The sequence below is a fragment of the Schistocerca serialis genome, chromosome 9 (genome assembly GCF_023864345.2).
Source record: "Schistocerca serialis cubense isolate TAMUIC-IGC-003099 chromosome 9, iqSchSeri2.2, whole genome shotgun sequence".
Lineage (NCBI taxonomy): Eukaryota > Metazoa > Arthropoda > Insecta > Orthoptera > Acrididae > Schistocerca > Schistocerca serialis.
In genome coordinates, this window is record NC_064646.1 from 18,234,962 (window position 1) to 18,259,772 (window position 24,811).

At 44.1% G+C, this 24,811-nt stretch overlaps 1 protein-coding gene across 1 annotated transcript in view; it reads right to left on the reverse strand.

Moving 5' to 3' along the window:
- The window catches only part of LOC126419772 (fibroin heavy chain-like), an 83,143-nt gene extending 58,610 nt beyond the window's left edge, over positions 1 to 24,533 (reverse strand). The window contains exon 1 of the mRNA XM_050086945.1: positions 24,435 to 24,533. Coding sequence (XP_049942902.1) covers positions 24,435 to 24,458 — 24 coding nt within the window. The 5' untranslated portion in view covers positions 24,459 to 24,533. The remainder of the gene's footprint in view (positions 1 to 24,434) is intronic.
- Between the last annotated feature and the right edge of the window lie 278 nt (positions 24,534 to 24,811).

Here is a 24,811-nt window from a genome sequence, read left to right on the forward strand (position 1 = left end):
AAATCTGAAATTTTACGGTTCTGAAACAGTTCACGTACCTAATGCTTTACTAGCCCCTGTTACCAGCATTGTAACAGGTTAGCAAGGTGCTGAAGCTGTACATTTTTACTATCAAATTAATGTTACTGTTGAGAGCAGTTTGGATTTACATTGTTACAATGGGTTAATACGGTGCAACAGAGTTCGATATTGTGGTGCAAACCAAATACCGCTTATGTTCAGCGTCTTTTGCAGTTGTCACAACTAATATGACATTTTTAGCTCTGAGCAATTTAGCCATTGTTTACTGTAATTAAAATAGATTTAACACCGAGTGAATAGGAATAGCAAATACAACCACTGCGAAGCAATATTAGCTGATTTTCTGTGCTATTCAGTTTTCTTATTAATGGAGAGAAAATAACTCTCTATCTGCTGTCCTACGCACTCCAATCTCTATTCTCCTCCTCCCGGTACGTGAAAAACTCTGTGATGTCAAGGCAATAATCATACAGTTTTCTTTAAATAGTGGTTCTCTAAATTCACGCAACGGTGTTTCCTAAGAACTGTGCTGTCTTCTTTCCAACGTAGTTATTTGCATGTTACATAGAAGAACTGGACGATTTCCTTTTATCGAAATGATTTAGAATGAATCAGTGCGCAGTATATGTACACATGATTAGTTTTAACTTTAATGAATGTGTTGCAACCCGCCTTAAAATTACTTTTTTTTTTTACGGGACAGCGATTTGGAGATAAAAGTTGTTCTTTTTTTATGGCCTCATCCGATGTATTCACGGGACTGGCGTATTATTCTGGATTTGACAATGTTGGTAGTGGAGGGCGGCCTCATACCTTTCCTGTTGACATCCTCTTGGCTCCTCCTCCCCCTTTCAATTTGTGAACTCCGTTTGTCTGCATCCTGATTAATCCCACGTGGAAGTGCGAGAACATTTTCGAATTTTTTGCGAATCGTTGGCTTATAATTGAAGTGGAACGTGGATACCAGCCCGATATTTGCCTGAAAACCACATCCAGTCGGCCAGGCACACCGCTCCTCGTCGTTAATCCTCGGGCTTATTCGACCCGCGACCGGCGCGCCTCCCCGAATCCCGGAATGGCGTGCTGACGCGAGTGGCTAAAATGGCTCTGAGCACTATGGGACTTATCATCTATGGTCATCAGTCCCCTAGAACTACTTAAACCTAACTAACCTAAGGACAGCACACAGCATCCAGTCATCAAGAGGCAGAGAAAATCCCTGACCCCGCCGGGAATCGAACCCGGGAACCCGGGCGTGGGAAGCGAGAACGCTACCGCACGACCACAAGCTGCGGAGATCCGAGCGGCTACTTCGAGTAGAGGGAGATGTCCAGAAGAAATTATTTTAAGCTAGATCAAAAATTCTGCTACCTGTTAGGCATTCTACGTTACTGGACAAAAGACAATTTTTTTTTATGCTTATTGAATCCTTTTCGGAGTCAGTAACAGCCTTAATTATGAGTAACAGAGGTCATTTCTTCTTTCTAGTGTTGTAGGTATGGACATAACGATTCCTCCACGGATTGTCATGTAAGTGCCCCGAAAATTTGAGTTACAGTTTTGTGTCGTCTATAAACACCTGATAAGACCGCAGCAACACGTGTCTGAATACTCACATTAGATGTCTGTTGCCTTCCTTCCTGGTAATAACCCCGAATGATGAATAAATACTCTACAACTGGTCGCACAAGCGTCTTGCAAGCTATTTCCTTTACAGAAGCAGTGCACTTCCTCAGAAGCCTTCCAATATGTCTGAATCTTCCATTCACATTCTCTAATTACGCAAACATCCCGCTTCGTATCTCTTCTTAATATTACCACAACTTATGCGTTTTTAAGTGCATAATCGCCACTAACCTTGTAATAGGATATTATAGGTTTCTTTCTCTCTGCTGTATGCATTATCTTCAATTTATGCACATTTGAAAGGAACTGTCATTTATCACAAGTGAATATTTTGTGCAAGTCTTTTTACATTTCCTCTGTACGACAGTATCGTCAGCGAAGAATTATGTAGCGCCGTTAATCCTATCTGATAAACTGTATCTGTAACACGACAGTGGAGAGATGCCTTATACATTTGTTTGTTGTTTGTTGTGGTCTTCAGCCCTGAGACTGGTTTGATGCAGCTCTCCATGCTACTCTATCCTGTGCAAGCTTCTTCATCTCCCAGTACCTACTGCAACCTACATCCTTCTGAATCTGCTTAGTGTATTCATCTCTTGGTCTCCCACTACGATTTTTACCCTCCACGCTGCCCTCCAATACTAAATTGGTGATCCCTTGATGCCTCAGATCATGTCCTACCAACCGATCCCTTCTTCTGGTCAAGGCCGGCCGGAGTGGCCGAGCGGTTAAAGGCGCTACAGTCTGGAACCGCACTACCGCTACGGTCGCAGGTTCGAATCCTGCCTCGGGCATGGATGTGTGTGATGTCCTTAGGTTAGTTCGGTTTAAGTAGTTCTAAGTTCTAGGGGACTTATGACCACAGCAGTTGAGTCCCATAGTGCTCAGAGCCATTTGCACCATTCTGGTCAAGTTGTGCCACAAACTTCTCTTCTCCCCAATCCTATTCAATACTTCCTCATTAGTTATGTGATCTACCCATCTAATCTTCAACATTCTTCTGTAGCACCACATTTCGAAAGCTTCTATTCTCTTCTTGTCCAAACTATTTATCATCCATGTTTCACTTCCATACATGGCTACACTCCATACAAATACTTTCAGAAATGACTTCCTGACTCTTAAATCTAGTCTCGATGTTAACAAATTTCTCTTCTTCAGAAACGCTTTCCTTGCCATTGCCAGTCTACATTTTATATCCTCTCACTTCGACCATCATCAGTTATTTTGCTCCCCAAATAGCAAAACTCCTTTACTACTTTAAGTGTCTCATTTCCTAATCTAATTCCCTCAGCCTCATACGTTAGGGGCAACCAAGTGAAAATGAGAGACATGGAAAAAAATGTGAGTAAACTGCTCAGTAGTTCAAAAGTGATCGCCATAACTGTAAATGCATTTGTCTCACTGTCAGTCAAGACGTTCAATGCGTTCATATGAACGCACTGTTGCCTTCAGAAACATGATAGTACCCAAGCGTGCACTTCTTCGTCCGAAGCAAATCGACGACCACGAAAGTATTTCTTTAGTGTTCCAAAAGTATGGAGATCACATGGGAAGAGGTAAGAGCTGTATGGAGGAAGTGTAAAGGGCTACCCACCGAAACTTCTGTAGTGCAGTCGAAACAAACTTCACAACATGTGGGCGGGCGCGCCCACTCTTTTTCTGCAATAAATAAACAAATGAAGCTAATTTTGGACACGAGGTGCAAGTCTGGCACTGTACAGTATCTCATAGACGTCTCCGGTGGTCACAATGAATAACTTGTGTAAGGGGTGATTCTACATCAACATCTACATCCATACTCCGCAAGCCACCTGACGGTGTGTGGCGGAGGGTACTTTGAGTACCTCTATCGGTTCTCCCTTCTATTTCCGTCTCGTATTGTTCGTGGGAAGAAAGATTGTCGGTATGCCTCTATGTGGGCTCTAATCTCTCTGATTTTATCCCCATGGTCTCTTCGCGAGATATACGTAGGGGGGAGCAATATACTGCTTCACTCCTCGGTGAAGGTGTATTCTCGAAACTTCAACAAAAGCCTGTACCGAGCTACTGAGCGTCTATGCTGTAAAGTCTTCCACTGGAGTTTATCTATCATCTCTGTAACGCTTCCGCGATTACTAAATGATCCTGTAACGAAGCGCGCTGCTCTCCGTTGGATCTTCTCTATCTCTTCTATCAACCCTATCTGGAACGGATCTGCCGGCCGGGATGGCCGAGCGGTTCTAGGCGCTACAGTCTGGAACCGCGCGACAATTATGGTCGCAGGTTTCGATCCTGCCTCGGTCATGGATGTGTGTGATGTCCTTAGGTTAGTTAGGTTTAAGTAGTTCTAAGTTCTAGGGGACTGATGACCTCAGAAGTTAAGTCCCATAGTGCTCAGAGCCATTTGAACCATTTTTTGGTACGAATCCCACACTGGTGAGCAATATTCAAGCAGTGGGCGAACAAGTGTACTGTAACCTACTTCCTTTGTTTTCGGATTGCATTTCCTTAGGATTCTTCCAATGAATCTCAGTCTGGCATCTGCTTTACCGACGATCAACTTTATATGATCATTCCATTTTAAATCACTCCTAATGCCTACTCCTAGATAATTTATGGAATTAACTGCTTCCAGTTGCTGACCTGCTATATTGTAGCTAAATGATAAAGGATCTTTCTTTCTATGTATTTGCAGCACATTACGCTTGTCTGCATTGAGATTCAATTGCCATTCCCTGCACCATGCGCCAATTCGTTGCAGATCCTCCTGCATTTCAGCACAATTTTCCATTGTTACAACCTCTCGATATACCACAGCATCATCCGCAAAAAGCCTCAGTGAACTTCCGACGTTATCCACAAGGTTATTTATATATACTGTGAAGAGCAACGGTCGTGCGACACTCCCCTGCGGCACACATGAAATCACTCTTACCTCGGAAGACTTCTCTCCATTGAGAATGACATGCTGCGTTCTGTTGCCTAGGAACTCTTCAATCCAATCACATAATCGGTCTGGTAGTCCATATGCTCTTACTTTGTTCATTAAACTACTGTGGGGAACTGTATCGAACAAAATAATTGAAAATTAATAATAAAATGAACATTATCCCTTTCTCGCTTGTTTTACCTTTTCTGCCCATATCCCTTTCCTAATCCACTACATGAGGAAACATTTCTATACGTCTTTCTTGCACTCACAGCGCCATACTTGCAGCTAGTGACATAAATTGAAACTTTTTTTTAAGCATTAACGCATTAAAATATCTTTCTAGTTTGACTGCCGTACGGTGGTGACGGCTCATACTGGACATCCGTAAGTAGCTGTACCTTAATTATAACCACCCGGTATGTATACGGTACACAAGGCACGGGCTACAATCAGAAGGGGAACAAAGGCTGCAGTTCTGAGCTTTGAGAGGCCACTCTCTCAATTGCGGTTTGGGAGTCGCTGGTGTCGGCTCATTGGGAGCGGCGTATCACGTTGATTTCCGCATGTCGTGGAGAAAGCAAGGTCGTCCGCCAACCGCAGAGTGGGTCGACGTTCTCGGGATAGCCGCTCCTCTGGCGTTTGGCGTTCAATTGTCAGCGCTGTCAGGATCCCGCACAATAGCCTGCGTTGTACAAGGTAATTTGGTTTGGGCGCTAGACTGCGGCGACCCTGTTACGTGGGCCACAGTTCGCAGCACACGGCCGATGTGCAGTTTCCGTGTTACAAATCATTCACGGGACTTTTGACGTATCGAGAAACAACATAGGTGGTACAATTGGTTTTCAGGGGTAACCGAATTGCAATTAATTTTTATTACTTCTCCGATCAGCGTAACTTCGGTTCCAATTTAAATTCTCACAGTTCCGCCACTTTGGTACCTTTGCACTACAATATCCGACTACCCAAAGGATTTTATTTTAACAGCTAACAGTTTCTCATTTCAGACTGGAAAATAATGGATCAGCCCTGAAATGTGTACGGCTCATACCTCTCAGCAATTACATGTATGCCATCTGCTCTTTAAGGCGTGACTCGAACAACAGCCACCACACATTCATGACCTCGCGGCCGTATATATATACGTGATGGACAAGAAATAGAGACGTCGGCCGCATGTCGTCATTGAAATAACTGAGTGGCGACAAGTGAAAACTAACGCCGTAACAGGAATCGAACCCGGAATTCCCGCTTTTAAGACAGCGGTCACTTTAACTGTTTGGATTATCCTAGCGTGTTTCACAGTGTGCCCAAAATATCAAGCACTTGCCCGCGAAAGGCAAGGGTCCTGACTTCGAGTCTTGGTCCGGCACACAGTTTTAATCTGCCAGGAAGTTTCAGATCCATATCGAGTCTTGGTCCGGCACACAGTTTTAATCTGCCAGCAAGTTTAATATCAGCTCAAACTCCGCTGCAGAGTGAAAATCTCATTCTGGAAACATTCCCCAGGCTGTGGCTAAGCCATGTCTCCGCAATATCCTTTCTTCCAGGAATGCTAGTTCTGCAAGGTTCGCAGGAGAGCTTCTGTGAAGTTTGGAAGGTAGGAGACGAGGTACTGGCGGAAATAAAGCTGTGAGGACGGGACGTGAGTCGTGCTCGGGTAGTTCAGTTGGTAGAGCACTTTCCCGCGAAAGGCAAAGGTCCCGAGTTCGAGTCTCGGTCCGGCACACAGTTTTAATCTGCCAGGAAGTTTCACATCAGCGCACACTCCACTGCAGAGTGAAAATCTCATTCTTGTCGCACACTACTTCCGCAGCGCCTCCTGCCCTATTTCCTATTTGCTCGCAGCATTCAGCGAGATTCACACGAGAGGTCGCACCTCGGGTGCATACACATTGAATATACAATTATGAAATACCGTCAATGTGTATAGATATTACTAATATGTGTGAGGTGTCTGTTGTGAGCAACGAATATGATGGGCAAAGGAGCGCCGCGGAAGTAGTGTGCGAGGAGTTGAACGTTTCGGTAGGCCACGAAGAGTGCTCGGATAGCGGAAGCGATTAAGGCGAAAAGTAAACATGATCTAAATATGACTGTAGAAGGTATTATAGGAATATTTATTTTGCAGAGACTTTAGTAGTGTAGCATCACAGTTTATAACAATGATGTCTTGCCTTCAATTCCGACTTACGTGCCAAATCACACAGTAGTTCTTTGGTTGAATAGATCACCTTATTACAAGGAAATGCTTCACAACACGGAAAAGGAAGGATTAAAGACTAAGGCTTAACATCTCGTTGCTGACGGTACGAGATGGAGTGTACCCAAGGATTAGCAAATAAGAGCGTGGAACACGGTCTTTTCGAACTGTAAGGAGCCATCCCGAGATCCACATTCAGAGATTTAAGTATACCACGGCCAACCAAAACGTGGATGGGCAGACGTCGCTCTGAACCCTCTCCTGCATGTGTATCTAGCGCCTTCTCCGTAGCATGGATGTGATCTGCCAACACAGCCTCCTATAGTCATGATTCAATCGGACTTGAAGCCTTTATGACGTTCGAAGTAAACGTGCCCTTCTTGCACTTAAAACGACGAGAGCGATCGAATTTTTAGTGTACAAAAACGAATAGAAGAACATTATTTTCACAAGATTTATAACGAAGTTACTAGCAGTAAGATTAGCGTTCGACGTCTCGACGACAATAGTGTTAATGGAGAGTTCGGATTAGGGAGGCCTGGGGAAGGAATTCGGCCGTTCCCCTTTCAAAAGAATTATCCTGGCATTTGTCCTAATTAGTGTAAGAAAATCAAGGAAAACCTAAGTTTTAATGGCCGGAAGGCAATTTAAACTGTCACCTTCCCTAATGCGAGTACGGTGTGGTAACTACTGTGCCATCTCTCTCGGTCAACGAAGTTATTATTCACTGCTCCCGAGTCGAAGAGCCTTTGTCTGCGGTAGTTCAGATGACTGACGGCAAAGGATTACACATTTCATATGAATTACGTCAGCAAGCAATTTGTTGATTACCACTAAATTCTTCTTTTGAGAAAAGGAACAATGAGGAAAGACGAAGAAACGAAATTAAAAGGAGGAAATAGAGGGGAGTGATAAATGAGCGGGAAGCACATTATCGAAACCGGTAGGAGATAATGTTGCGTCTAAAATCGATATTGGCTTTGCGGTTACGCATCATTTGCAAGATATGTCGACAAGACTCGAGCGCTCTTTGACCTGAAACTACGAATTTCTGAACTCTCCAGAGTTATTGCAGGGTGGACAAATAAAAGGGGCCCGGAGAACAGAGTCCCAGAGTACAAAGAAACACAGCAGAGGAAAGGAAGTAGACCCGACTAGCACTTGTTGAAAGTAACCACCATTCGTCTCTCGGCACTTTTGGGCCCTGATTAGCAAGTTACTGGAGGTGGATCGAAGCTGGGCTGCTGGAATTGCTGCAAAATGGCTCTGAGCACTATGGGACTTAACATCTGAGGTCATCAGTCCCCTAGAACTTAGAACTACTTTAACGTAACTAACCTAAGGATATCACACACATCCATACCCGAGGCAGGATTCGAACCAGTGACCGTAGCGGTCGCGCGGTTCGAGACGGAAGCGCCTAGAACCGCTCGACCATACCGGCAGGCTGGAATTGCTGCAGTCTCATCCGAAATGTTCTACTGCAATTCCTGAAAATTATGAGGGTTGTTAGACTTGAGGGCTCCCCACACAAACTAATCGTACGCTGACAGGTCAGATGACCTCAGCGGCTAGGTAGGACCACGACCAGCCTGACCTCTGCTAGCGTCTCCGTGAGGCTTGAAGACTGTGTAAGTGTGCTCCGAGGTTCAGCCGACTGTATGGGGAGTTGTTCCATCTTGTTGGAAGAAACTGTAGGCCTCTTCCTCCTCCGTTAATGCCGCTACAAATGGTTTCAGAATGTCCGGACTACTTTTATTTGCCCCATTCTGTATAAAACTTCTTGACAACTGTTAGAATTCATAATTGCTGCACGACGAAGTTGTAACAACGTATCATCCTATAAAGTACGTGCATTTATTAGATAGGCGACAACGAACAGGCAGTCTTCCCCCTCCCCCAACACACTCCCGTACATGGCATTCCGCCTTGACATTCACCTTCAGTACCCGAGGACAAAAGAAAGTTGGAAAAATTCCTCACAGTTGACAAACGGGTAGCTGGGCTCAAAGCTCATCCAAACCACTCAAGCCAAAAACCCAACAAATTCAGAAGAACAGTTGCACGAAAAACTGATGATTCCTTCAAAAGGAAGTGAAACTCTCCAGACTAGCTGCTAATTTAATGTGACTCTGTTGGGAGCAACTTTTTCTTGCTGTACTGCGTTTCGCCGAGCCTGTTCGGCGCTGGGTGCCGGAGGCGGTAGACAAGAGACAAATTCGTAGCCGGTGCTGTGTTTAACGTGGCGTGCTGCACACCTACCACTTTCCTTTCACTGCGAGTGTGCGCCACAACTGATAAAACCATGGCCCTCTCTAGAGTATCCTACATAACGTTATACCAAAGTTGGCAGCTTGCTTGGTAAATTACTGCACGTTACTAGCAACCACAGCACTCCCCATAAGCGGCATAGGGAATGAATTACGGTACACTTGCGGCTGTTCATCTGAGTTCAGATGGGAAAAACAAGTCGGATGACTACCACCAAGTACACTATTAATCACTCACGCGAAGGAAACAGGAGAGACAGCATGGGTAATAAATATCTGCGGAATATAATATCTTCTTCTGGTGCCGAATTCGTACTGGCATTCCCGGGTTCCCGGGTTCGTTCCCGGCGGAGTCAGGGATTTTCTCTGACTCGTGATGACTGGGTGTTGTGTGATGTCCTTAGGTTAGTTAGATTTAAGTAGTTCTAAGTTCTAGGGGACTGATGACCATAGATGTTAAGTCCCATAGTGCTCAGAGCCATTTGAACCATTTCGTACTGGCATTGTGACTTGGGCCTATAGACAAATGAGCGTGGAAATCAAGTTATTGATTCAGTATTGTTAATTGATAATCGCACACAGGATCTCAGGAACTGAATATTAGAAATCTGCAATTAAGGGCTTGATAGTAAATTCCAGAGATACACAACTGATAAAAGCATACTGTCACTGTATTAGTGTACATTAAGAGAGGGTGTGCCCATCCTTCGCCTTTATGGTGGCTTGAATATTGCCGGGGACAGTTTTCACTGAGGTGCCTGAATGTCTGTGGAAGAATGGCACACCATTCTTCCTCAAGATCCGAAACTGATGTTAGACGCAGCGGTCTGCAGTGATGCTGACATTATAACGCATCCCAAACGTTACCTGCCCGCAAACCATTTCCTCACAGACGCAGTTTTGTGACAGGGTTCCTTGTCATGACTCAGGAGAAAAGGTACATCTTTGAGGGATTGACATTATTAGTGATTATGAAAAAGCTCGTCATGCAAACTTATGTCTTGTTTCTAATAGTTTCCAAGAAAACTAATGAAGAGAAATGGCTCTGAGCACTACGGGACTTAACATCTGTGGTTATCAGTCCCCTAGAACTTAGAACTACTTAAACCTAACTAACCTAAGGATATCACACACATCCATGCCCGAGGCAGGATTAGAACCTGCGACCGTAGCAGTCGCGCGGTTCCGAACTGAGCGCCTAGAACCGCTAGACCACCGCGGCCGGCAACTAATGAAGACAGTGGGGAGCAGGACAAATGCAAGTGACTGAAAATGGAACACAGTGATCTAATGTATTGTTTAATTGTTTACCTTTCTTTACAAAAGATGTTCAGGAAGTCCACCATAAACTTCGATGCGTTTAGCAGCTCTTGTAGACCGCTGCTTTGCAGGTGATGTGAGCTCATTCATACTGTCCTTTACTTGAGCGCGCATACCTAAAATGAAATCGAGAAGCCGGTCTGTGTGGCCGAGCGGTTCTAGGCGCTACAGTCTGGAAACCGCGCGACCGCTACGGTCGCAGGTTCGAATCCTGCCTCGGGCATGGGTGTGTGTGATGTCCTTAGTAGTTCTAAGTTCTAGGGGACTGGTGATCTCAGAAGTCAAGTCCCATAGTGCTCAGAGCCATTACTTAGTCTTTCACCAGACTCACATCCTACCCCGTTTACATTCCTCTGTCGGTCATCAGACTTGAGACTCGATTTCTCAGTGTCGCTCCACCTCGCGCTGGTGAACACTATGTCATGGCCAGCCTCAGAGCGGGTGCAGCCCGGAGCGGAGATGCCGCGGCGTGAAAGTGGCCACGCGGACGGTCTCAGATGCAGCAGCGACCGCCTGCGGCCGATTAAGCGGAAAGTGGCCGGTGCCTGGCGCTGGGGCGCCGGCGCGCGCCTAGCGAAAGCTGACGGCCGCTCTCCGTCACAGCGGCGCCCTGCGTCCAGGAGTACAGTGTCCAGAGTCCTTCAGCGGAAGCACTTACCAGCACCGTCTTTCTAGTTTTTACAAAAAAAAAAAAAAAAAACTGTACAATTATTTTTATTGTTTCCCGAATCACACACATTTTCAATTTATACATTCTTGCTTTCCAAGTAGTTCTCGTAACACTTCTTTCCATTCTGATGTTTATACCTCAAAACTGGGTCAGCAGGGATGACGAAAATCACTGTCCATGCATTTCTTGTTTGAGGTAAAGGAACAAAAGGAACTGCCCCGCTGAGCTTAACGCCTCCATCCGACGAATGGGTCGCTACCAACCGTGACATGTTCTATCACTTCGTTGGCTACTGTGGGCAGGTTCGTAATTTAAACCAGGGTACTGGAGCATAGTTCGGAGATCAGTAGCTGTACTTCTTCACCAATACTCCCCTTGCCGGCCAAATGCTGACCAAGCCCCTTCCATCACCAGATTTCAAACCAGCTGCCTATTGGTGTTAAACATTTTCATTTCAAAAACATACTTATTTACCTATAGTCACCTTCAATATACTCCCCTCCTCTATACCTGAAAAGCCCCACACGAGTTTTTCATTGATGAAAAAAGTGCCGGCAGTCTTCCTATGCCGCGCCTGATTAGCCGAGCGGTCTGAGACGCTGCAGTCATGGACTGTGCGGCTGGTCCCGGCGGAGGTTCGAGTCCTCCCTCGGGCATGGGTGTGTGTGTTTGTCCTTAGGATAATTTAGGTTAAGTAGTGTGTAAGCTTTGGGACTGATGAGCTTAGCAGTTAAATCCCATAACATTTCACACACGTTACAGTTTTCCTATGTGAGATCCTTGACGACGCCTGCCACCCTTTCTTTCGCTGCTTCAACGGATGTAAATTTTGTTTCTTTTAGTGCAGATTTGGCTTTGGGTAATAGATAAGTCATATGGTGCTAGGTCAGGCGAATAAGGTGCAAGGTCTAGTACTGGGAAGCTCTACTTGCTAGAAACATCTTAACAGACAGTGTGATATGAGCCGGTGGGCTGTCTTGATGCAGAACCCATGACTTATTCTTAAACTACTCGGGACTTTTTTTTTGTATTTTGCATAAGAACCACGAGATAATAAAAAATGACTCTGAGCACTATGGGACTTAACTTCTGAAGTCATCAGTCCCGTAGAACTTAGAACTACTTAAACCTGACTAACCTAAGGACATCACACACATCCATGCTCGAGGCAGGATTCGAACCTGCGACCGTAGCTGTCACGCGGTTCCAGACTGACGCGCCTAGAACCGCTCGGCCACACCGGCCGGCTCGAGATAATAATACTGATAAATAGTGTCATCTTCAGGAACCCAGTGAAGGTGCACAATTCCATGAAGATCGAAAAAAAAATCATCATAGCTTTTAATCTAGGTTTGCTCATTGGAGCTTTTGTCACTTTCGCTGAAGTTGGGCTCTTCTAATGCGTAGATTGGACCTTCGTTTCGGGATCTTAAGTGAAAAACGAAGATTCGTCACGTGTCATCACTGCCTCCAAGAAATGAAGATCATTTCCAGTGGTATTCATAGTGTAAAATGGTTGAAATCGCTCTGAGCACTATTGGACTTAACTTCTGAGGTCATCAGTCCCCTAGAACTTAGAAAAAGTTAAACTTAACTAACCTATGAACATCGCACACATCCATGCCCGAGGCAGGATTCGAACCTGCGAACGTAGCGGTCGCGCGGTTCCAGAGTAGAACCGCTCGGCCACTCCGGCCGGCGTTGAGAAGATTGTTTTCCATTACTTGGCAGATCACTCCTTGTCATGAACATCCACCTGCTAAAGACACAAGAAGTACGTTAGCGCAACAGTATACTTTTCCTTAAGTGATATATCTTCCAAGCTCCGATGGAATTGATCAACGCGTGTGGGATACACTGGAGCTCATCCACACACACTCGCACACACACTTCTTACGTTTTGCTTAGCTGAATCGTCCTATCGGTACCGAAAACTTCAGGAGGAGGAGGATATATTGCTTATGATTTCATCACAGACAGAGGAACGTTGGAAAAGGAAATCATCCTTGTCCTTTTCATAGGAACTATCCCATCGTTTGCCTTATGCGAATTAGACAAACCAAGTGGAATGTAGCGGAGAATGGTTAGACGGGAATACCACTCTGGCTCTCGTGAAATCGAGTCCAGAGCCGTATCACTCTGTCACATCAGTCAGTAAGACGTGCTGCATCCTTGCGCCTATCACATACAATGATGAGCTTAGAACAGCTCGGCCACTCCAGCCGCCGTTCATAGTGTCAGTAATAACATTTTTACGAGCATTTTTTTGTTAGATCGTGAGAATTTTTGGCACTAGTTTCACGCACTCATTTGTCATGTCAAATTCATTATGTTAAATTTGCCTTACGCATTCCTTGTCAATTCCTACACTCCTAATAATCTATCTAATACTCAACAGGCGGTCAGATCTAATCAGGATACTTACTTTTAGATATTTTTGTGGTTCTTTGATGTTGAAGTGCGTCCCGAGCATGATTCATCTTCGTCTTATCTGTCATCTTGGAAACGCCTGAACCACTCAAAAATTGTCTTCGCCGAGACTTCTTTTAGCAACAGATAAGTTTCAGTAGCAGTTTTTCCAAGTGTCATGTGAAACTTCATGACAATTCTCTGCTCTGTTATAACGTTTAAGATTTTTTCCGACAAAAGAAAATAATAGCTCTCACACAAACGAAGGCCACGACCGCATTGATTCATTGATTTGTCTGCAGACGCCAGAGACGCCGAGTTCGAGGCTTCATGCTTCGCAGCTATTGGTCGTTCATCTTTGGCGCAAGCGTACTTGTTCTGTGACAGCATCAGTCCCGTTATCATTACTTTATAACCACACCTCTTAGATGCCTAAGAAGACAGTGCGATTCAGTATGTCTCGTTTGTGTGGACTGAACTCACGTGAAAACGACGCCAGAAGTAGTTTCGACTGGACTAGACTGTAAACTAAATATGAACCATTACACACTTGAACTCTTCTCCAGATTAATCCGGGGTTACAGAATATGTGATTCGCATGTGTATTAAGACGGTTTCCCAAATCTCATATCAAATGAGAAAGGACGTCTTCCACGGGAGTTCGAGTACTTTGCACGTTGGAATCCGAGAAATTCATCAAAACAACGTACAACTTCTTCACTAAATTCTGTGGAGTGCCATCTCTGATCCTCCAAAACAGATTTAGAGTTAAGCAAAGTACGCTCTAATCTTGTCTCTTCCGAAATGGGACAGAGCCTAGTAAAGCTATGCCCAGTGGAAACAAACCTCCTGGCAGACGACCCTGTTGCTTTACGTTTGTGAAGCGGTGTGCAACACGTGGCGCTGTACGCGAACTGTCCTTCAAGATGAAGAGGCTGCCTTCTCCGGGTAATGAAAATAACAAAAACGGTCGCTCCACTTCCTCATACCTGACGGAGGCAAGGTCCTGCTCCAGCGCTTTCTACGTGTATGCTTCCTGCACTGAGGGCAGTTGTGTAACGTGTAATAGACGCTCACTCAGATATGAGCTGGAGACGTCGCTGGAGCTAGTATTTCGTAATAACAGCAGTACTGGTAACTACTAAGTGTCACGTCCAAATGAGTTCCTTTTCTGGTTACGTTACTGTCTCTTAGAAGTGTCTTAATATCTAATTTGGAACAGTTTATGGTCACGTTACTGTCCTATACAAGATTACTAAAAATACTGACTCGGCGATCGACCACCTTCGTGCAGACGTAGTATGGTTGCTTAGAAAAGATGATGTCACAGGCTCCAGTACCACATCGAACATTGGTGTGGCTTTTAAACGTGCCGATACTATGCGTAACTTTTAATTATATTGTGAAATAATCCACCGAATACTCGAGCTATTGTTGTTGAAGACTGGCTGAATGGGTGGTATCTAAACATGAAATTTAAAAAAAAGCTACAAAGTCGTTAAAACTGTTAGGTTATCATCATTACCACCACCACCACCACCACCTCAATCACCATCATCAGCCATTTGACAACCAGTATTGGACAATCACCCTTCCAGATATTTTATCGTGCACTCCGACCTTCAGGTAAACCAATTACTATTGCTCTCGCATGTTTTTCTCACTTCACCTACCTAGCCTGTAGACTGTAAGGAAAATAAAATGCAGATCGGTGGAATATGTGGGCAAGCAACTGGATCGACGTTTTCTTCTTCTTAGACGTTTCCCATTAGAGATTAGACTGTTTCTCCTTCCAGTAATCTCAGTTATTCCAATTCCAGGGGTGGGGGGGAGGGGGGGAAATCAGTTACTGCCACCAGAAGTACCCTCCGCTACACACCGTCAGATGGCTTGTGAAATATCGATGTAGATATAGATGGAGATGTTGTAAGCTGTTAACTATTTCTTATCCACTGCTCGATTAATATATAATTTCCATAACAAAAGTGGCCTTCCCCTGCTAGTTCTTCTTGGGGCCCACATTAACGCTTTCTTGCGCCACTTGTCATTGCTCATTCTTTTAACATGTCCAAACCACTGAAAACTTTTATTCTCCAGTGAACTCATTATGGTGTGTGTCACTGCCATGTTATCCTATATTTCTGATGTTTTGTTCTTATCTTCACGGCTAACCTACAGGCATCTTCTCATATAATTTAGTTCTACTGTCCTAATCATGTCGCTTCTTTTATTTGTAAATGGCCACATTTCCGCACCAGAAGTAAATATATTCTCGACTAATACTGTGTAATATCCTTTTGCTACCTGATGACCAATACTATTGTTTCAGAAAAGGCGAGGTAGTAACTTCGGCGCTCACTTACGCATAGCTATTTCGGTCCCCATATCGTCCTCACAAGTGCCGTCACAGCACGTAATTAAACCTGAATGTTTAAGACTTTCTCATTCGTTCTTTACTGGGCACAGAGAGATGGGAAAAGACCGAGACGATGTACTAATGGAAGGATTTTGTTATGTTATGCTCGTCAAGCATGTCTTTGTATAATATTGGATCTCCATCAGTCTCCGTCTTCTGCCATTCTTTTCTCAGTATCTAACTGTTATGCAATTTTACCTTACCTATTAACTGGCATATTTTACCCCTCCTTTTGCCTTTCACTATCTCTTGTAAAGCATCTGTCAGTAAGCATTGTCATCTTAAGACACTGCAAAACACATAAAATAAAACACCTTCCAGTGGGTCATCGTCTCATGTCTTGGAAGGAATTTATTTCGTCCGTTTATCATCCATTAGCCTGGCTCCACGATCCGCCGTTTACATCTTATTTTCATTAATATGAAAGCTACTTCTTCCACACCAGTCTGTTTCCTAATTCACATTTGTTATTTTCTTATCCCTCGTACTACTTCCGCTAACGCGTCTCTCATTTGTTCTCTGTGTTCATTTCTCACCGCCATAATTCAAAGCTGGTAATGTACACTGGTGGTAAACTTACATTTTAAAACATATCGTAGGCTTAGTTTGAAGAGTCTATCTAGCTCACCAAGAGCACTTGACGTCAGATTTTCTCTGCTGTTTCTGTCTTTTTCTGCCCACTCATTAGATAGTTCTACGACTTCATTGTTAATTTCAACCACTTTCTATACCACGTGCTGGCTATGCATTACTTTAGTCTTATTTCAGCTGATATACAGGCTACATTCAAGTTTGCTCCACTGTCCTTCCATTCGTTGTTGTATTGTATCGGTGTTACACGCAAACAGCCCAATATCGTGCGCAAAAGGGAGATATGCTTCATTTAATGTATCTCTTCTTCGTTTGCTCAGTATTCGGAAATGAACACTTGATCCATGACTGCTCAGAATAGTTGTCATTATAAGGAATTTCCTAGCCTGACGGCCTCTTTGGTTCTGAATTTATCACACGCATGAACATTTTTAATGGAAGAAAACAAAATAAAGATACTGTGGGTACGGCGCCGTAGTAGGTAAAGAGCAGTATCAATGACTCTAGTTCTCCCATCATGATCTCGTAATAAGCCACATACAAAATAACCAAAATATACACGAGCGATACAACTTCACTTTCACGTCCTTCCGCCATTCTCGACATATCAATGAAATCTTTAACCAAGCCAATGTAAGATACGCTACGACCTTAAAGGAGTTGCAACCTATTAGTTTACCCAAAGTTTGAGCGTTTAAATAACTCCATAGTCCTTCCTTGACTTATGCGCCTCAGCAACACAATAGTAGACTCGTCATCTTACCAAATTAGAGGCTGACTGAACTACGTCATGGTCTACTTTTTACGTCTGCAGTGGTTTCTACGCTTTTTCGCAACCGCTCTGTTTTTCGTGTCCAACATATACGTCGCGAATGGCTTCTCGCGCCCTTTCACCCGTCATTCGCATCCCTGAAATGTAGTTAAGTGTTTCGAAGTGGCCCTTTGCTGCTGACTTTCTACAATAATTGTCGCCCTTAACAGCGGTCGTTCCGGTGAGAGTATTTCACGATGGCTTAATGTTGTTCGTGCTAAAGCACGACGTGTCACTTATGCAAATCACAGGAAAAATTTCGCTTGGCAGAGAACGCCTCGCGTATAGAGACAGTAGACAGTAAATTGCAAAGTGTTACAGTTTCCGTCCTCACGAGAATCTTCAGGGAAGAGTGCCGCATGCTCACCACACAGTTTGCATTATTAGCTTTTCCTTGTCCTGCTGCACGGTGCACATTGCGTTCATCACTACAGTGACTTTCTTTTTAATTTTCCCTTCACTACTTCCGCATTGACATAGGGTTTTTGTAATTACAAAATGTAACTGTAATAATCACCATTTTGAACCTAGGTCAGTGAGTACCAGAGAAACGTATGTTTTAACTTGTTCTGCCTTACGGCAGGTCTAGTCATGGGGGGTAGACTCATCAGAGAGGTCCACCGCATGAGCGTCTACGGAAGTGATTCCAGTGGTGGTTTCCCGTGGCCTTCCACTGATGATGATGAAATGATAATGAGGACAACACAACACCCAGTCCCTGAGCGGAGAAAATCTCCGACCCAGCCGGGAATCGAACCCGGGCCCCTTGGTGTGACACACACACCGCCGCGCTGACCACTCAGCTATCGGGGTGGACAGAAACATATATAACAGTTACAAAATTTAAAAATACGTCGTGAATTTTCAATAGCTACTGGTCAATAGCATGTAAAACATAATAAATACATCGAGATTGAAGTGAAGGAGATAAAATGGTACAGGAATTAAATTCACTTGCATGGGGCACGAAAACAATGAGAAAAAAATTTTCTTCGTTGAACAACAAATTCATTTACCCTTTTAATAATACGATATAGTTAAGTGTGCTAAGTACAGTTTCTCTATGTAACGAAAAGAAATCCCACGATTGAGGTACTAAATATATTTTGCAGAACTTAACAAAGTATTGTAGCCAGGCAGTGTGGCCGAGCGGTTCTAGGCTCTTCAGTCTGGAACCGCGCGACAGCTACGGTCGCAGGTTCGAATCCTGCCTCGGGCATGGATGTGTGTGAAGTCCTTAGGTTAGTTAGGTTTAAGCAGTTCTACGTTCTAGGGGACTGATGACCTCAGATGTTAAGTCCCATAGTGCTTGGAGCCATTTTTTGAAAGCATTGTAGCTTCCTTTTCAGTGCAAAAACTTCTCTCTGAGACAATATTCCTGTGCCTGTGTATGTATGTCCGAAGGAACAATGCGTCGTTCCTCTTAACAACACAGGCACCGCGGTATTGTGTTTATCCCCCGTTACCAGGCAAAGACTCTCAATTAAAATGTCCTCCCCTACACGACAATTAATAATGGTGCAAATGGCTCTGAGCACTATGGGACTTAACTTCTGAGGTCATCAGTCCCGTAAAACTTAGAACTACTTAAACCTAACTAACCTAAGGACATCACACACATCCATGCCCGAGGCAGGATTCGAACGTGCGACCGTAGTGATCGCGCGGTTCCAGACTGTAGCGCCTAGAACCGCTCGGCCACTCCGGCCGGCGACAATTAATAATATACGTATGAATACGCGTTCGTTGAGACACAGGAGCAACGACACATGGAAGTTTGGTTCTGGCTGTGAGTTGGGCACGGATAGGCAAAGCGGTTAAGGTGACCGCTGGCTTAAAGCAGAAAATTCAGGTCTGACTCCCGGTTTGGAACATATTTTCAGTGTCGTCATTCCCTTGTAAAGCTTCGTGTAAACAGTCCCTGGTTGCACGAATAGCTTTCATGCACCAGGTCAGAACAATATGCGATCGAAAATCACGGAAATATATGCTTTTAAAAAATTGCTAACGACGATTCCAAGTAATAATACATTGATCAGCCAAGACTTCATGACCACTGCCCAGCCGACCGGAGTGGCCGTGCGATTCTAGGCGCTACAGTCTGGTGCCGAGCGACTGCTACGGTCGCAGGTTCGAATCCTGACTCGGGCATGGATGTGTGTGATGTCGTTAGGTTAGTTAGGTTTAATTAGTTCTAAGTTCTAGGCGACTGATGACCTCAGAAGTTAAGTCCCACAGTGGTCAGAGACATTTTGAACCACTGCCCACCGCGACGTTGGATACCGACTGATGGCGTTGCAGGCACGTGACGCGGTAGCAAAAGTGTGTAAGCGTAGCAGACACGGATCGGGGATCACCCTAGCGAAGTGGGGAAATCCACTGAGATAAGCGACTCTGACAAAGGGCAGATTATTATTATGGAGAGCCTGTGAACGAGTGTTTCGAAAACGGCGAAGCTGGTTGAATGTTCACGAGCAACTGTCGTGAGCATCTCGGTATGAGGTTGAAGGACAGTTAAAGTACCACTAGGCGCTAAGTGGTTTGACGTCCACAACTCTCCACAGAACGTGGGGTTCGGAGGCTTATCTGCTCTGTAAAGTGGGATAGTTGATGATCTGTGGCATCTCTGCCTAAAGAGCACAACGCTGGTGCATGCACAAGTGTTTTGGGCACACCGTTCATCGCACACTGTTGAACATGGAGCTTCGCAGCAGATCACCCGTATATGTTCACACAATGACCCAACGCCATAATGAGTACGATTGCAGAGGGCACGGGTCCATCGGGATTCGACCGTTGATCAATGGAAACGGGTCGGCCCTTTGGATGAATAACATTTTTGCTACACTAGGTCAGTGGTCGTCTTCACAAAGGCCTTCATCGAGGTGAACGGCGGCTCTAAACGGGCAGCGCGCCGCGAATGCATGCTGGTGGGAGCAGTATTATGTTAGGGGAGAGGTTCTCCTGCGCTCGGATTAGAATTATGGTAGTAAACGAAGACGTGCTGACCGCTACAAACCACCTGCATCCCTTCATGCTTCATGTATCCCCCGATGGTGATGTCACTCTTAAGCACTTTAATTGGTCATGTGTCGTAGCCAGAACCGTACTGCAGTGGTTTGAGGAACATCGTAGTGGTCTCACACTTATGTCTCGGCGACCAAATTCGCTTGATGTAAATGCTATGGAACCCATATGGGTCGCAATCGGAGACCATCACCGTGTACACAAGTCAGCGGCCCATTATTTACGCGAATTGCGTGTCCTATGCGTAGACATGTAGTGTCATATACTTCCACAAACCTACCAACAAACTGTCGGATACTTGACGCGTATTTCGTTCCGAAGACGGACAAACAAGCTATTAAACAGGGGGTCTAGTTTGACTCATTATTGTATGAAATAAAAAAAACGCTATCGGCCAACTCCAAAATTCTGAAGAGAGAAAGGCACTACAAAAGAACAAATGAATAGGAGACTTTGAACTAATCTGTAGGCCATCACAAAGGCAAATGTCTTGCTAAGTTTCTTGGACTTCACCTGATGTACCACATCAACGGGAATTCCGGGATGCTTACTTTTACAAGTTACACGGCCCATTTCTCTCTGTATCCAATACATTCCGACCTTATGTCAAATTCTAATGATTTCGTCACCGATGACACGTTAAGCCCGAATCTTCCTTTATTCTTCTACAGTACAGAAAGAGATTCACAGCACAATGTCACCAGGGAAGCGCCTTCAGTCAAATCTGACGCGACGAATAATACTTAATGAAAAACACGGGACAGAAATGGAAACAAGTTTTTGGCATGAACATATCAAAACGTGTTGTAAAGCTTTCCGGTAAATAGTATCGTATGAAAAGTATCACCGGGAAAATACAGGTTAACGCCTGTTAGGGTGCATTTGCAAGATTGAGTCACGGAAGACATTAAACATCGCTAACTAAGCGAGAAAGGAAGATGCTGAAATGAGCTCAAGCAACCACACGAAATCAGATGACTCTGGTTACGACCTTCATGTGGGAAACATTACGACTGAAAAAACCAGAACTCCCATGGTAATCAGCCCAACAGAGGCGCGATAATGACAAAATTCTGAAGGATCCACGTTCATTTCTCCTTCCGCTCTGACAATGAGAGGTCTTTTGGAAAGGGGTTGTGCAAGGTGGTTCAAGATCGTTCATTTCTGGTATCTGTTTCACCCCCCCCCACCCCTCCCACGTTCAGCCCACCTGTCTTATTGAAATGCGTTCATGGTTACTAAAAAAATAGAAGGAAAAAGTACGAAACTAAAGGTATGTTTTTGTTAGTAGGATTCCAAGTACCAGATACGGCTGCTGGCTACAGCACAGCATAGAAAAGCATATAAAACTGTTAAATACCGTTTTTATAAACTAAATCCCTTACTTGTTTTGCAATAGTGGAACACACTTCCTCTTTGATTCTAAAGGCCCAGAAATCTCATTCTTTCAACTCTTAACTATTTCTGTGTTTGTTCTAATATGTTCACGGACTGAAACATGCGCTTTCGGATGGTACTCGAATTTTGGTTTTTGGTTTTCTGTGGCACTAATTGATGTAAAAATTTCACTGGAAATTTAGGTATTCTAAGGGCATTTATTGATAGCGAGGCCCCACGTAGATATTTACATCAAATAGTAGGCTTACAACGTGATCTTTAAAAAAAAGCAACGAAACAAATAACGTCGTTATCAGTATATTGAGAATTTTCGAAAGGATAGTGAAAAGCGTATTGCTAAGACATTAGACTCCGAATTCTGCGGGCAGCAGTTCCAACACCCTCCCAAACAGCCACATTTAAGTTTCGCTTGACTTCCCTAAACTGATAAAGGTGAATGGTTTGAAAGGGCCCGACCAATTTCCTTCCCCTTTTATCCCAGAGCCTAGCCTGTGTTCCGTCACTAGTGACAGAGCCGTCGACAGGACATTGAACCCTGTCTTCCATCCTTCCATCGTTAACGCATGCAAGTGGAGTGTTCGACATTGAAGGAAGAAGCTTTGTCTCAGTGTATTAACAACGTTATGTGTGGTTTGTGTGTACCAGTTAAGTGAAAAGTGGAGGGTAGAGATTATACGTTCCTACAGGTTTCGATGTGGTATGTGTGTTTCTGTTAAGTCAACAGTAGATATTGAAGGTTACTTAATTATCTGCTGGTTCTATAACTGCGAACTTTCAGTATGGTGTGGAGCGATTTTTAGTTTACAATATTTTCTCACTGAAAAATTGATTTTACATGAATTTTTTGCTACGTTCAGATTTTTGATTTAAGGTTAAATTAAAATAGTAGAGGTGGAAAGCTACAAAATGGCTTTTTAATTGTTCTTTATACTCTGAGGTGTGCAGTCACTTGCACACACACACACACACACACACATACACACATACGTATTATATACTCAGAAATTGTAAAGTATAGTAGAAGTTGTTCAGCAGATACCTTTTCAGTATGTGTTTGAATTTATAGATTCAAATTTTTTTTTGGTGAAAACATGAAGACGAGTGAACGATAATGTAATTCATTTCTCCTTCTCGTATTACGTTTGTGAATATCTGATGATTTGCGAAATGTGACTGATTTTCGATAGCAAACTCTATAAGGAAGTAAGTGTACAGTGAAGCTGTTGGCCGTACGTCCAATTATTTGAAGTGTTGTTTACAAGCCCTAGGATGAACATTACATAGTATGCTTACTACACGCTTCTTTGTAGTGAACCGATTCTTTCTTAATGAAGTGTTGCCCAAGAATAGAATATCACGAGACATTAGCGAGTGAAAATGGGATAAGTAAGTGAACTTTTTGAAATATTAGTCCCGAAAGTATGCTACTACCGTTAAAGTCATAGAACTTAAACATTTAAAATTATCATCTAGTTCAAGTTCTTATGAAACATCAAGAATTTGCGTTATCCTGTTTCATTTGTTGATTTGACTTCGAGCTTTAGTTCTAACGGAATGGTCAAGACTAGTGTAAAACGGAATTTCATCTATTGTGTTTTATCAAATTTCAGCGACAGTTGCACAGAATGAGTTATAAATGTTCAAAAAATTTTGATTCTGTTTTCAGGTATTGACATATTCCGGTTAGGCTTGGTTAAAATAGCTGCAAGATCATCAAAGACAACTGTTTCAACTTCTTTGGTATACAATGGGAGATCATTTATACATGCCAAGAAAAAGAGTGGACCGAATAGTGATACTTGTACTGCGCCCATAATAATTATTTCAAACAACGAATATTCCGTTCCCACTAACGTATTCCATCGTTTTCCTATTTTGACACTGAGCATTCTTTTAGTTAGTCAGGATGGAAACTGGTTAGCAAAAAGATCTCTGACAGCTTAATAATTGGTATTGTTTAGGAGAATGTTGTAAACTGCACGAGCAAATACTTTTGAAAATAACATTAAATACCATTACGCTATAACTGATGAGTATCCGTATTAGTATTCGTCATTTGACTGCAGTAGAGTATCGGCAGAACTATAAATTTCTAGAAGATGTGATTACGAAATTGAACCACATCATCGACATCATCATCATCATCACGGTCAGCTCCACTACGTCTTGAGTACGATAAGCTAAGGCAAATATTGATTGTGCTCATAAAAAATTCATTGGTACTTGTCAGGAATGAGAGCTGTATTGGTCTAGTGCATAATATTAAATATCGACCTTAATTTAAAAAGGAATTTCTAAGAATATTCAATTGCGGCATTGCACTGTCCAGAAGTGAACCACGGTCTATAGGAGATGTAGAAAGGAAGGCAGTCGGAGCATTTGAAATGTGATGTTGACGTGGAAATTGAAGTAGAGTGGTCAGATAAAACAAGTCAAGGAACATTCACAAAACGCTAAGCAAAGTGCGGCGCTAGATGATATGACTTGTTCCGAGACTTGGGAATGAATCTCACAGTTCTGTAGTGAGCCAGAGCGGGTAAAAAATGTAGGATAAGAGCGAGATTGGTACGTATTCAGCAAATAATTAAGGATGGCGGGTGTGAGCTATGCTCTAAGGCGAAGAATTTGGCAGAGATGAAGAGGCTGTGATGGGCTGCATCAAATCAGACAGTGCACTGATGACGTCCCTCTTTCCAGTCCTATCCGCAAAAAGAAAAGAAAAAAGAAGCCTTGTATTTGTTTGTAGACGTTGGGTACTCACGAGAGTTACGAGGGCGGCTGTCATGGTAGGCGCCGGCCGGTCCTGAGGGGCTTCCGCCGAGTGACCGAGTGTCCGGCGCCGGCCGCCGTCGACATATATATGCGCGCCGCGGTGCGTGGTGGGGGGTGCTTCCCACCAGAGAGGGGCCGGCGCGCGCGGGGTGCCGCGGTCGGCGGATTCACTGCCAAGGACGCTCGCCGCCGCGGCCCGCGCGACCTCTGGGGGCAGCTGGCACCGCGGGGACCCCGGCCCGGCCTTACCTTGCGTAAGCGCCGGATCGCATTCCCCGACCGGCCGCGTAACTCGTCACTTCGGAATGATGCGGCGGAAACCTGTGACTGGCTTCACCGTTAAGTGCTCCGGATGATCGTCCTGGG